Source organism: Oryza brachyantha, chromosome 8 (genome assembly GCF_000231095.2).
Source record: "Oryza brachyantha chromosome 8, ObraRS2, whole genome shotgun sequence".
In the NCBI taxonomy this organism is placed as follows: Eukaryota; Viridiplantae; Streptophyta; class Magnoliopsida; order Poales; family Poaceae; genus Oryza; species Oryza brachyantha.
The window spans coordinates 13,058,649-13,072,429 of NC_023170.2; the positions used below are offsets into that span (position 1 = coordinate 13,058,649).

The 13,781-nt window shown below is 36.8% G+C and overlaps 1 protein-coding gene across 1 annotated transcript; it reads right to left on the reverse strand.

Moving 5' to 3' along the window:
- Nucleotides 1-9,715: 9,715 nt before the first annotated feature.
- LOC102706401 (zinc-finger homeodomain protein 10-like) lies at nt 9,716-11,582 on the reverse strand. Its single transcript, XM_040526585.1, has one exon. The coding sequence runs from the start codon at nt 11,424-11,426 to the stop codon at nt 10,302-10,304; it is 1,125 nt and encodes a 374-aa protein (XP_040382519.1). The 5' UTR covers nt 11,427-11,582; the 3' UTR covers nt 9,716-10,301.
- Between the last annotated feature and the right edge of the window lie 2,199 nt (nt 11,583-13,781).

Here is a 13,781-nt window from a genome sequence, read left to right on the forward strand (position 1 = left end):
AATAAGACGAAGAGTCAACATTATAGGTAAAAAATGATAAAAAGTGAAAGATTGTTTTATTTTGGGACATGTGGAGTACAGTACTAGAGTACTAGAGTAGATTAATTAGATATGCATCAACATCCCTAGATGCTTCAACAGGATCAAAGTTGTGTATAATGAGAAAAAGGATGTTTGACATCACTAGCATGCTGGAATCTGAAATTGCAATGGTTAACCCATAAGCAAGTCAAATAACAATATCATATAGACAGATTATTCATTCTAGTGTTAATATATAAATGTTTATATATGGTTGGCATGTAAACTCTATCTGAGATCCTTTTGGAACACATGATTTGTCCGAATATTTTCCTTTATATAACTAACTACCCATCCAAAAATATTAGTATTTTTAGGATTCAATACTTATAGCACAATATAAGCATTTCTATGGCATTGATTATACTGCACGGAAATCCATATATATATTTTCAGCCAATCAGGTGTTTGAGAAGGGAATTTGGGCAATTCAAAATTCAAAAATTGCACACTTACGTGTGAAAGAAAATCATTTGCTTTATCCTTAGTGTTTGTTAAACAATTCAGAAATGCTTACGCTCTATTTTGAAATGGAGATAATTATAGCACATTGTATAATGTGAAATTTTTGTACAGACAACAATTATCTGGGTTTTGGTCATGTACTAACTATTATAACATTATTTCGACCATCATTTATGTTGGTTTCTTATCCTATGGCACATGGGCGTGATAATATGGTAATTGTTCCTTGCGGGCCCCTACTTGAAAGACATGTCACGTTTGAGGTGCCAGAGCCAAATGGGCATATGACAGTTTTCCATGAAGTTCATCTCACCAAGCTTGCATGTGGTTGATGACAATCAATGGAGACAACAAACACAATTGGGGAATTAAGACCATCTGGACAATGGGTTCTTTGATGGTCCATAGGGCAGTGGTACCATGTTTCCTGCCTCCCATATGTGGACACAGTATGAAGTGTAAATCTTTGCAAAATGGCCTCACCTAAGAAACTGAAACAATGAACAAAAAAAAACTCAAATGTGTCATAAAATTTGTAGCAAAATGGAAAATATAAGATATTGTCTGCAAATTGTCAATATAAGATTATTCGCCATATACTGCTAATATCAACTGACATATTTACCATAACATCAACATATACTAATATTATATTTTTATAATATGAAACTTTGGTCAAATGAATCTTGTAGCTTTTTTACGAAACATATTCACCTTGAATTTCATGGTATTTGGATGAGAGGAATGGCTTCTTGCATGTATTATAGTTAAAAAATGAAACAATATATTATATTTGCTATTTTAACCGTTGACTAAATCTCCTGTTAGTTATGTGACATTCTTGAAAAAAGGCTCCCACTATAAATGGCCTAAGTGGAGAAGTGACACTATTTTAAAACAAAATTTGAACAATACAAGGAGCTATATTTCCGGAGTACATTTACCCAAGAAACTTCGGTTTCAGCAATGCCCTAAAATTTGCAATATTGCAAAAATAAAAATGAAAAGCCGGGATTACTGTATTTGAAGAAGATTTGAGAAGGGAGGTTTTGCATTGTCAAACAAGAGGGCTGGAAAGTAGGTTGGCTTTATTTGTGCCAAAGGGAATCTGCTTTTAATCGCGTGTGGCCCTGGTTAGGTGATTAATTATCGGTGGTCAAGCAGCTGACAGCCAGCCAGCTCGAAACCAAATCCCAGAAGCCAACAAAGAGGAGGCCATCACACACTGTGACAGTGGTCACTCCCTCTGGCAGCTCAGCTTGCTTCTGCAGGTCACACAAATCTTTTACAGTGCCTTGCTGTGCTGCATCCTTGTCAGACGATTACTGCCAGCTTCCAAATTGCCCAGGCTCTCGTTGTTTGCTTTTATCCGAAATAGCGGCTTTGTAAAGGATAAAAATATATTATATTATTTCTAAAAGCATAAAATATTTTTCATAAAATATGTGACCATCTTTTTTATATAGGAAATATTCATATCAATTTGATTTTATGTGGATAGCCATCTAGATTTGATTGATTTTTTATATTACGAAGTTAAGTGGATAAATTGTAAAAATATAACGGGAGTAGGTGAAGCCTCCAGTGGTGGTCACCCCCACCAGAGGTTTTTATAATAGTAAAGATAACAAATAGAAATAATTTATAAGTAAAAGTTTTATACGGTTGTTTTTAGCGATCTAAAAGCAAATGATAAAAATAAACTTTACTTAAAAAAACTAAATTTAACTTTAAATTTAAGGTTAAAATATAAATTTTAACTTATAAGCCCAAGCAAAAACGAAAAGACGATGGAGAAGCAATTTAATAGGGACAGAAATATGATTTGTCTTTTATCGTATGCAAATTGATTTATCAAAAATTTATAGTTAATTTTCATGGTTTTGGTTTTGCATATTCTTTTAGCTTAAACAGTAAATAATGTAGTTTAACCGATGAGAACCAAGCTAAGAATAAATAAGAGTCATATTCAGCCTTAAGAAAATAGGCTCTTAATAAATTTTAAAACTTTGACTGCTAGTAACTTTTTGAAGTATTTAGTCTGAAGGAACTGACACAAAATCTATAGGTGTGCTAACAAAATAAATTAATAAAACTTAGGGCTTCTTTGGATCACAGGAGTTATACAGAAATTTCAGATGAAACAGTTCAATTTCTCAATTTTTTCATTGAAAATCCTTCAAACCGAATAGGCCCTAAACATTTGTTTATCTTTTGCATACAGTATAACAATAATGAGAGTTAAAAAGATAGGTCTCGAAGGTCATGCCGATGTTCAAGATGATAGGAACTATCAAATTGGAGCAAACTGGAGGGAGTAGTTAAAAATTCGAGCTCCTACAAACACTACCGTAGAAGTTCGGTTGTGTTGTTTTTGACCAAATTATCCATTGGTTATTTGGTTTACATGTGTATGCTTCTCAAATTACTACCCATCATATTTTTTATAAAATATTTTTATATAGAAATTAATCAACTCACCTTTACAAATTGGATTGTTAATTTTGTAACAGCTAATTTCATTATTTAATATAGGATAATCTTTTATCTTTAATCACCAAAAGAACACAGGCCGGCATCACTAAACAAAGCTAGCTTTACGTGGATATATTAGACTTAATTAGTAAAGTCAAAATATAGCAAAACAAAAGCAGACAAAAGCTTACTCCTAGATCAGATGTTAGTAGAAGCAGTAGGTTAGTATTTTATTATGCAGAGCGTGCGTGTTGTCACTCTCGGAACGGTAAAGAATAAGGAGATGTACTACGTGCCTGCCATTGAAACCTTTGTGATTATTCAATGATTCATGCTTAAGTGAACAAATCGGGAAAGAATGAATCCTAGCATCATGCTTATGGCAGGAGTTAAAAATATATACAATGCGGTATAAAGGTGAAGAGCAGATGAGAATGGGAAGGAGCAACCGACTACCTCTATGATACCGGACTATAGGCCAACTATAAATATATTTTTAAAAAAATAAAGAGAGAAAAGAAAAGAGCAGCGAGCTACAGATTTGTAGCCAGTTGTACAACACGGACTTAAAGACGCAATATGTGTATAACATATGGCACCAGGTATTAATAATATAGTATATGTTTTGTAGATAATATTGTATGAATAGCTATTAGATTGGCTGTAAATAATTTAGATAGTAGTTGGCTATACTGTCTCAATAAGAGTGATAATTTTGCCATGCATCATGCCATGCCAGTGGACAATGTTAATTATTATATTTTTTTAGGGGCTTAGGATCACATGATCCACGGATGAACCCTACCAACCAAGCAACCTAATCTTGTGGGGAATTGCAAGCCTATCAATGGCGTTTGTTAAAGTAAAGCTTAGTTATAATAGGATTAGACACAAAGGTGAACTTTTCAGTTGTCCAACCCAGTAAGCAAAAGGAGTCCACCTTTTTTGTAATCTTTGCAATTATCTTTTGCCAAACCCAAGCCTTGATAGCCGAACGGAACCTAATCCTTTATTGTTATTGCTACGTAAAAGGCATATGTGCACCCATGTAACCACGAATAAACCTAGCACCATGCATGTATGCTATTGAACAAATTTATGAGTATAAATTTGTAATCGATTATGGGCTAAATTTGGTAAATTTAGAGCCTATGAGCTAGCAATAGGTTTAACTGGTGGTGGTGACCCTATGCATGTCTCCCCATCTTTCGCTTTTGATTATGCTTACGAGCTAAAATCTAAATTTTCAATCTTAAAATTAAAATTGATTTTGGAGGTTTTTTATCATAGTTTATTTTTTACCCTTGATTTTTAGATCGTTAAGAATACGTATATAAAAGGTTTAACTTCGTCGACTTTCTCATCACGACAAATCATGAGTATTATTTACTATCTCCGCCCATAACAGATATCTCTATAGTTTGAATTTTGTCCCACAATAAGGGCATCCTAGAGCTACTTTTCTCTCCTCCATCCACATCAAATTTAAATTTCTTCTCACCTAACCCTAACAACTCTTTCCTTCTCAATCTATCTCGTATAATGAGCAGTATTTGAGTCATTTTCTTAAGGCCTTGTTTAGATTGCAAATTTTTTTAAAAAAACGTCACATCAAGTTTTGAAATATTAAACGTAGTCTAATTACAAAACAAATTTCAGATTCTACCTGGAAACCGCGATACGAATCTTTTGAGTCTAATTAATTCGTCATTAGCACATGTTGTTTACTGTAGCACTTATGGCTAATCACATCCTAATTAGGCTCAAAAGATTCGTCTCCAAATTTCTCCTGTAACTGTGTAATTAGTTTTAATATTTATATATATTTAATATTTTATTTCGGTGTCTAAAGATTCGATATGATGTTTTTGGAAAAGTTTTTAGAACTAAACAGGGCCTTATTTGTTACTAGATTCCTAAAAATGCACGTAAGATGGAGGGAGCATTAATTTTCTCACTCCTTAATCTATATGAAAAACTCTATAATAATTGTATATTAGGACAAGAAAAATAAGCTGCACTCACAGTGTGCATAATTATAGCCATCACGATTTAAATTGTTTCTAATCAAAGAAACCATAATTTGAGTATAGTGGACAGATTTAGTGCACCTCGTCAAGTCATAACCAAAATTTAAATTTTAAAACTTAATTTTTTAATTTGATTTATAGGGTTTTTTTCATCATAGTTTATCTTTAGTGTTTGCTTCTAAATCACTCAAACGTACGTATACAAATATATTCATGAACTATGTTTTGGTTGGTAAAGCTTAAGCGATACACTGAGTCAATGAGAAGGGCTTGTAAGGGAAACAGTTTTAAGTAAGAACATCCACCCGTTACCTAAATAATCATAAAAAAATCAAAGAAAATTAACAATATAATTAATATGAGAAATATCACTTCACAAATTATACTCTTTCCGTCCCAAGGTAAGAGCATTCCTAGCAAATAATTCATCTCACCCTCCATCCTAGAAATAGAATATGTGCGGAAAAGAGTTGCTCTAGCAGATACTCCATCTAATTCTCTAAAAATATAACATTTTTTATATTGGAAAGAGAAACTCTATATTCAAAGTTTCTCTCCTCTCACTCCGTATCTCAAGATCCGATCTCAAGAGGAGAAAGAAACAATAACGTTAGAAGAGGTGGGTGTAAAATATTAATAAAATATATATCGAGTATGTAATATAGATATTATGTTAGAGTAATAACTGTTATGAAGAGAGAATATATTTCAGATAATCATCCAAATAATAATATGGTTTTATATGAGCTGCTAGGAATTCTCTAACTTCTTTTTTTTCACCCATTTCACACCTATCAATAAAAAACAAAAATGCTAGAAACTCTCCACTTTATTAAATCTAAATACAATTATCATTCAATTTATCTATTTCTAATGCATTTATTATCTACTTTTACAAACCTCAATGCAATGATTACTTGAAAATAAACTTAATTTAAAACAAACAAGATAGAGCAAAAATGATCTTATTTTAAAATGAAATAGTAACGAGAACAAATTAAACTGAAAGCATATGTACCTCCGTAGTTTTATTTGGTATCTTTGTTCCAATTTATAGATGTCGAATTTAAACTCATGTTTATGAAATGCATATATATCCTACTACATGTATAGTTATATCATTCATATGAAATTGAAGAATGTATATGCTTTCCGTCTGGATAAGAACATAAATAACTATAGAGGTATTTCTACATCTTAAACATGAATAAAGCAATGTGTGTAGACATGCTACTTTAGATGTTCTCCCAAGTGCTAAATACACTTTCTTGCTAGTAGTAATGGCTCATCTTTATGCTGGTTTAATGAAAAGGTCAAACGGTATATTTGTAAATAAAATATATTTTTTAAATACTAGTTAATTACATGTGCTTTGTATCGGATAAATATGAATTGTACGTATATTATTATTATTTGACACAAATCACTTGTGAGGTTTCCAAAACAATCTGACACGGTAGATGTGCAATGTGTTTGCATAATAAACTTGTATTTTATTGATGAAATAGAGACAATATGCATGACTATTTTGTAATATTAAAGTACATAAAATTGTTGGTATAAGAATACTACTACAACAAAACTGGTGGGTGACAGATTCACTATAACCATCATTGCCTACTTGTATAAGAGTATAGAAAAATTATATATATATATATATATATATATATATATATATATATATTCTCACCAATCTAAACGTCAAAATAAAAAATAAACTAAAATGAAAAAGGAAAAACAATGTAAATTTGAATTTTAGCTTTAAATATATATAAACATGATTACACGGTTATGGAAGAAATAGTAAGATGAATCTTTTTAAGTCTAATTAGAATATGATTAGTCATAAGTGCTACAGTAACCAACATATGCTAATGGTAGATTAATTAGACTCAAAAAATTCGTCTCGCGGTTTCTAAACAAAATCCAAAATTTATTTGTAATTAGACAAAGTTTAATATTTTAAATATATATTTAAAGTTTTGATATGATGTTTTTTTAAAAAAAATACAAACTAAACAACCCCCTTATACTTGCAGCAGCAGTAGTACCCAAAGGAAGCAGTGGCATGATTTGACTCGATAGCCGCTGCGTGAGTCTCCGGTCCGGAGCGCATTGCAGCACAGCGGCTCCCTTTCCGGCGTCAATGCGCGCTTTCCACCAACACAGCGAGACAAAACACCCAAAAGCAAGCGTCCCCCTCCCCTCTCATCCCTCCTCATTACCTCGTCCCATCACGCACTAGTGTCCTGCTGCAGCCTGCAGTACCCTTCCTGCCTGCTGCTGCTCCTCCGCCTTAAAAAACCAACTTTTCGATTTTGCGTCGAGCATTTAATTATCTGTTTTATTTAAAAAAAATTAAATTATTTTACAAAATTAGTCACGAGTATTATTCATATTTTATCATTTAATAAAAATAAAATTATTAATTATAAAAAATTTTAAATAAGAAAAAGAGTTAAACATTATATCTAATAACTAAAAAGTTGATTTGTTTTGAAACATAAGGAGTACAGTTCAACACTTCCTACCGCAGATCTGCCGGTACAAGTACGAAGCTTTGCTGTCCTCTGCAGATTAAATCATCATTAATGGAGTCTTTGCCTTCCACCTTATCGATTATATTAATATTTATAAGCTAAAATTTAAATTTAAATTTAAAACTTATATTTTAGAGTTTTTATTGGGATTTTTTATTGTACTTTATTTTCTAGTGTTCGTTTTTTATCGCAATTAACATGTATATAAAAATCTTAAGAACAATTTCAGCCTTGCCCTTGTTTTGAAATTTAATGTTGATTTTACCTCTCCTTTTTAAAGTTTTCTTTCCATGTTTTTTTAACCGAATGAACTGGTTGCTCCTATTTTAGATGGAAGTTATGTTGAATGTTAGTTATCAAATGTATTCAGTTTAAAAAATAAAGATTTAATTGCTGAAATAATAAATGACCAAGTTGGCTAGCTTAGTTCTTACGGTGCGATAGTTTGGTTTGTTCATGGAAAAAGTCAAACAATATTTGTAAGTAAAAAATATTCAATAGATAAATTTTTTTATATACTTATTCTTACTATCTAAAAGATAAGGCTAAAAAATAAGCCACGATAAAAACCCTCCAAATTTTAGTCCAAATTTAATATTAAAAATTCAAGTTTTGGCTTTTAAAAATTAGCAAAAGTCAGAATATGGGGTGCTATCATTTTTCTTTGGACGGAAAGAGGTTTTGTTGTTTTTTAGATTAAGATAAAAGAAGGAACATTATCTACTTTTTATAGTAGCTATTTAATGGTGTAAATGATAGAACTAACTATTATAAAAACTAAAAATCCATTTTATAAAAAATGAGATTTTGAAGTTTTATTTAGAAATTTTTTAAAAGATGTCAAGAAAAAAAATCTGAGAATAATAAGGGAACACACCCAAAGAGCTTTATTCATTAGGCCTTGTTTAGTTTCCAAATTTTTTTTCCAAAAACATCTCATCAAATTTTTGGGCACCTAAATAAAGCATTAAACATAGATGAATCAAAAAACTAATTACACGGTTACGAAAGAAATGTTGAGACGAATCTTTTGAGCCTAATTAGTCCATGATTAGCTATAAGTACTATAGTAACCAACATGTGCTAATGATGGATTAATTAAGCTCAAAAGATTCATCTCGCGGTATCCATGGTAGCCGTGAAATTCGTTTTTTCATTCGTGTCCGAAAACCCCTTTCAACATTCGGTTAAACATTTGAGGTGACACTTCTTCTAAAAATTTTCTCAATCTAAACACCCCATGTCACCCCAATTTAGAACGTGTATAAAAATATAAGTATTTTTAGTATTATTCATAGGACTATATGAGTATCATCAATCCATTCTTATTTAAAGTTTTCCCATTTCACCCCTATGTATTCTCTCGCTAAACTCCGTAATCAGTTCATTACTTTAATTTATCCTCTCTCCGTCCTAAATGATTGACGCCGTTGACTTTATTATACACGTTTGACTATTTGTCTTATTCAAATTTTTTTATCAAATATGTAAATCTATAGATATACATAAAAGTATATTTAATAATAAATAAAATGATATAAAAATAATTAATAATTAAATAAATTTTTTGAATAAGATAAATAGTCAAACGTATATAAAAAGGTTAACAATGATAAATATTTAGGGACGGGGCGGTGGTAGGGTAGTACTAAAGAACCCAAAAATTCAGTATATACTCTTGCTGCAGCATATGTTGAACCCAAGACGGAGCATGATTATGCCAAACCGCAGCAATGCGCCGTCTGTTTGGCATATTTTGTTAATGCTTATACTTTTAGAAGATATCACACTCGTCTATTTATTTATGCTTATATTTATAAACCAAAATTAATTTTTAATCTTAAATTTAGAATTAGTTTTAGAATTTTTTTATCAAAGTTTATTTTTAAGACTTGATCTTTAGATTGCTACGAATATGTGTATAAAAATTTAGCTTTTTCCACGAATGTTTGTATCAAATTTACCACTGCACCTTTATTTATGAGTACCTACTTATATTCATCAGTACAAATTCCAATAACTCGTGGCTTTTGGTAGTGACTGAAGATGGATACTACCCCTGGCCATTTGTGAGGACGCAACGTTGCATTTTTATGGTTTTCCGTTATGCAACTAGCGGTCAAAAAGCATGTCTCATTGACTATGACAACACTACAAGATCTGATGAAACAATTGAATTTGACCTCAACATCCAAAAGGAACTCATCCTCCATCACCAAACAGTCATTACACACAGATAAAGAACAGTACATATCCAAAAAGTAATTATGCAAACAGTGATTAGGCAGGCACAGAGCAGAGAAGCCGCCAATTTTTTTATATATTCATTCAAGGACGGCATGAGATCCTAGAACACTACCCCACCTAGGACTCTGACTAGCACAACATCCATGAGCACACAGATTAGCTCAAGAACAAATTAAGCTACTCCTAGTAATCACTGTACTTAGTGGTACTACTTCTGATCCTGCATCTTCCATTGATAATTTGTCATCTGATCCCAAAAAAAAGGCCACATTTTTATGAATATAATCTTGCTTGGGCCTCACCGTTAGAGGAAAAGCTTCCTCCTTTCTTAATTAGCAGCATTGCTAATTTGCTACTACTACTACTTGCTACAGTAGGTTGACGTGGGTCATTAGGGTTGGTTAATTAGACACGAAAGGCTACAAAAAAGAAACAACCTTGATTTGATTGTGCTAGTCTTTGATTAAGATGACTGCGGCGAGCCGCCACTCGCCGTCGCGGCGTGGTCGCCGGCGGCGGCGGCGACGGCGGAGTGAGTGGAAGAGCCGTTGATGTTGAAGTCAGTGTGGACTGGTGGTGGGGCGTGTGGCGCCGGGGCAGGGTGGGGGGCTGGGTGGAGAACGGGGGAGGCGGCGGCGGCGGCGGAGGCGGAGGCGGAGCGGCGCGCGCTGTGGCCGCCGAGGAAGTTGTGCTTGTTGTTGTGCATCCAGACCTTGAAGACGCCCTTGCCGACGCCGATCTCGCGGCAGCTGTCCTCGACGATGGCCTCGTCGCGCTTCTGCAGCCGCCACCCGAGACGCTCCGACAGCGCCTGCATCTGCTGCTTCTGCTCCGGGCTGAACTTCGTGCGGAACCGCTTCCGCGCCGCGGAAGCCGACGCCGACGCCGATGGCGATGCCGAACATGGTGCGGGAGGGCCCATGGCGGTGGGGTGCCTGGCCGCCATGCCTGGGGCGGAGCCCGGGGCGCCGGTGCTCAGCGACAGCAGCATGTGCGTCGCGGAGGGGAGGTAGCCCGGAGCCTGCAGCACCACCGGAGGGGCCGGCATCGGCGAGGTGGGGCGGTCGTCGTCGTAGTCGGACATCTCGTCGGAGTCCTCCGAGTCATCGTCGTCGTCGTCGTCCTCGTGGTGGTGCCGCCCGGCGCCGTGCGCCATGCGTTCGACCACCGGCGTCTCCTCCCCACGCCGGTGGCTCCCATGCAACAGCTGCGGTGGTGCCGGCGCCGCCACCGCCACCGCCGCAGCGTTCAGCTGCTGCTGCTGCGGCGGCGGCGGCGGAAGCGCGAGGAGAGGCGGGGACGGCGGCGCCTCGGGCAGCCGGCGATGGAAGTTCCGGTGGCACCCACACGCGGCGCACTTGAGCGAGCACGGGTCAGCAGCATCCGCCGCCGGCGACGGCATGAACTCCCCGCACCCATCAACCGCGTGCCCGCCCAAGCTCGCCGCATGGTTCTTCAAACACTCCCTATACACCCCCACCCCCTCACCTCCTCCAATCCCCGCCCTCGCCTTACTCCTCCCCACCGCCGCCGCGCCGCCGTTGGGGAACACCACCGGCCTGTACTTGACCCCGACGACGGCCTCCATGCTCACCCGGAGGCACAGTCCGCAGCAGCAGCAGCGATCGAGAGGAGATCACCGCGGGAGCGCGCCGGTTTTATCCATGGGGGGAAAGGACGGACAGAGAGAGCAAAACTACAGGCTGAGGAGATAAGAATAAACCGAGCTAGAGAGAACGAGCGAGCCAGCCGAGCTGAGCTAATCAGAACAAGGGGGTGATTAGTGAACTATTCCGTATAAATAAAAATAATTAGTAAATAAACCTGATAGGTATATACTACAGTAATAAAATTATTTTTTGATTTATGTGTCCAATATTTTGATCATTCGTCGTATTTAAAAATTTTATGCAAAAACTTAAGACCCCTTGATTCAAAGGAAGTATTAGCCATATCTTATCATCTAGTTATAATAAAAATATTAATTACCAAAAAATTCAAATAAGACGAAGAGTCAAAATATTACATCTAAAAACTGAAAAATGATTTTATTTTAGGATGGAGCTAGTATTTTTTAGCGATTTAAAACCAAGTTTTAAAAACTAACTTCAAATTTAAAAATTAAAAATTAATTTTTGGATTATACAGAAGATAGGCTGGAAGAAGGGGGAAAAACACAAGCAGAGTCAGAGAGACGTGACAAGGCGAGAGGTACAAGTGTACAGTAGCGCAGGCCACGTTTTGAGCTGGGAGGCACCGAGTAGAGTAGGGGTCGTAGGGTAGGGGGTCAGAAGGGTTTGGCTTTTACTGCAAGCCGCCCAAGAGAGAGAGAGAGAGAGGGAGCGCAATGAATTGGGGTGCGCGAGATGCTCGTTTCGATCATTACTGCTGCTGCCGCTGCTGCCGCTGCCGCTACGGTGGTGGTGGTGATGCTTGCTGTAGCTTGGGGTGGTCAGGATCGCCGTCGCGTCTGCGCGTGCGAGGATCCGAGACGGCGAAAATTCGAAACCACGGATGGCGCCCGCGCCGCACCGGCACAGTACTGTGCGCAGGCCCGACCGCCATGTGATGCGGGTGGTACGGCTGCCTGCTCAGGGGGGGGGGGGGGGGGGGTTGACGCGCTGCGCTTGCACGGGTTCTTCCTCACTCGCGGAGATGGTCGCTGTGGACGGTGGTGTTGGCAGCGGAGGGGGCTTGAAAGAGGGGGGAAAACGGCACGGTTTAGTGGGCCGAGATGGCAAAAGTTGCAGGATTTTAGCTGGGGCTGGGGTATTGGACCGTATGGTGTTCTTTCCACGTATCGGACACAACACATTCGGCCCGTTAGCTATGGCTCGCTGCAGGAAATCTCTCTTCCTCTGCTCTTTCTGCGGCTATGTGGGCCGTGTTGAATTTGGGAAGTAATAAGTGCAGTTGTAGTCCCTACCTACTGTTGACGTCAAGTTTCAAAATCCGCATATTAAAAATAGTTAATTTCAGAAAACCCCAGGTTTAGGAGCCTTTGTAACACATAACCACATGTTCTAATTACTTTCTCACATAACATCATGTATACAGTCTAATTAACAAAAAATCACAGGTTTAAAAGGTGACGTGACATGCATGCAGTGACATGTCATCCTTTCTCCACGTCACTTTGGGCCTTGCTAGGTTGAAGTGCAGCCTATTAGGGCCAACACATGCTAGAGATGGGGACTGCCTGCACCTGTTGCCGCGCAATTGACTTTGCACCAAAAATATGGTCTATTGATAGAGTCCTACTTGTAGAAAGCACTATAGCCAGTATCACAACTTGATGCAAGTGTTGCAAACCGAAAAAGAATATGTTAACATTCTATTTTCGAAAGGGGTAACACCTAATAAGTACATCTCAATGGGCAGAAAGATTAGTGGGATGATTCATATATATGGGTTCTTTTATATGTTTGTTGGCCAAGTTGCCTGCTGATGTCAAATCGATCCATGGACAAAACCCGGAATACTAGAATTTTGGACTGGCGTCTAAATATTGAAACGTTGATTAATTCACACTCTACCAAAAAGTCACTCGATACCCTAAAACTGAAGTATCGTATGCCTAATTTTCCAAGCAGATTGACGTGCGAATTCCAACCCGGATGACGACAAGCAACCGATGCAGAGCACGTTGCACACTGCAACACTTTACACGTTTCTGCTATGCTCCGCTCTACTATTATGGAGTGAATTTTAAAATGCTATCTAAATAGTTATTAAAAAATTAAAATATTTATAAAGATAAATTAATATGAGATATATCGCTATACAAGCATATAAGTTCAAATATGTTTATATAATAAATTAAACTCTAAATACTATGTGTATGCTTCAGTCATATTTGTATAATATTTAGAAATCATATTTAAACATACATGTATATAAAGTTATATATTTAGTATTAATCTATCTTTATACTTTTTGAAAA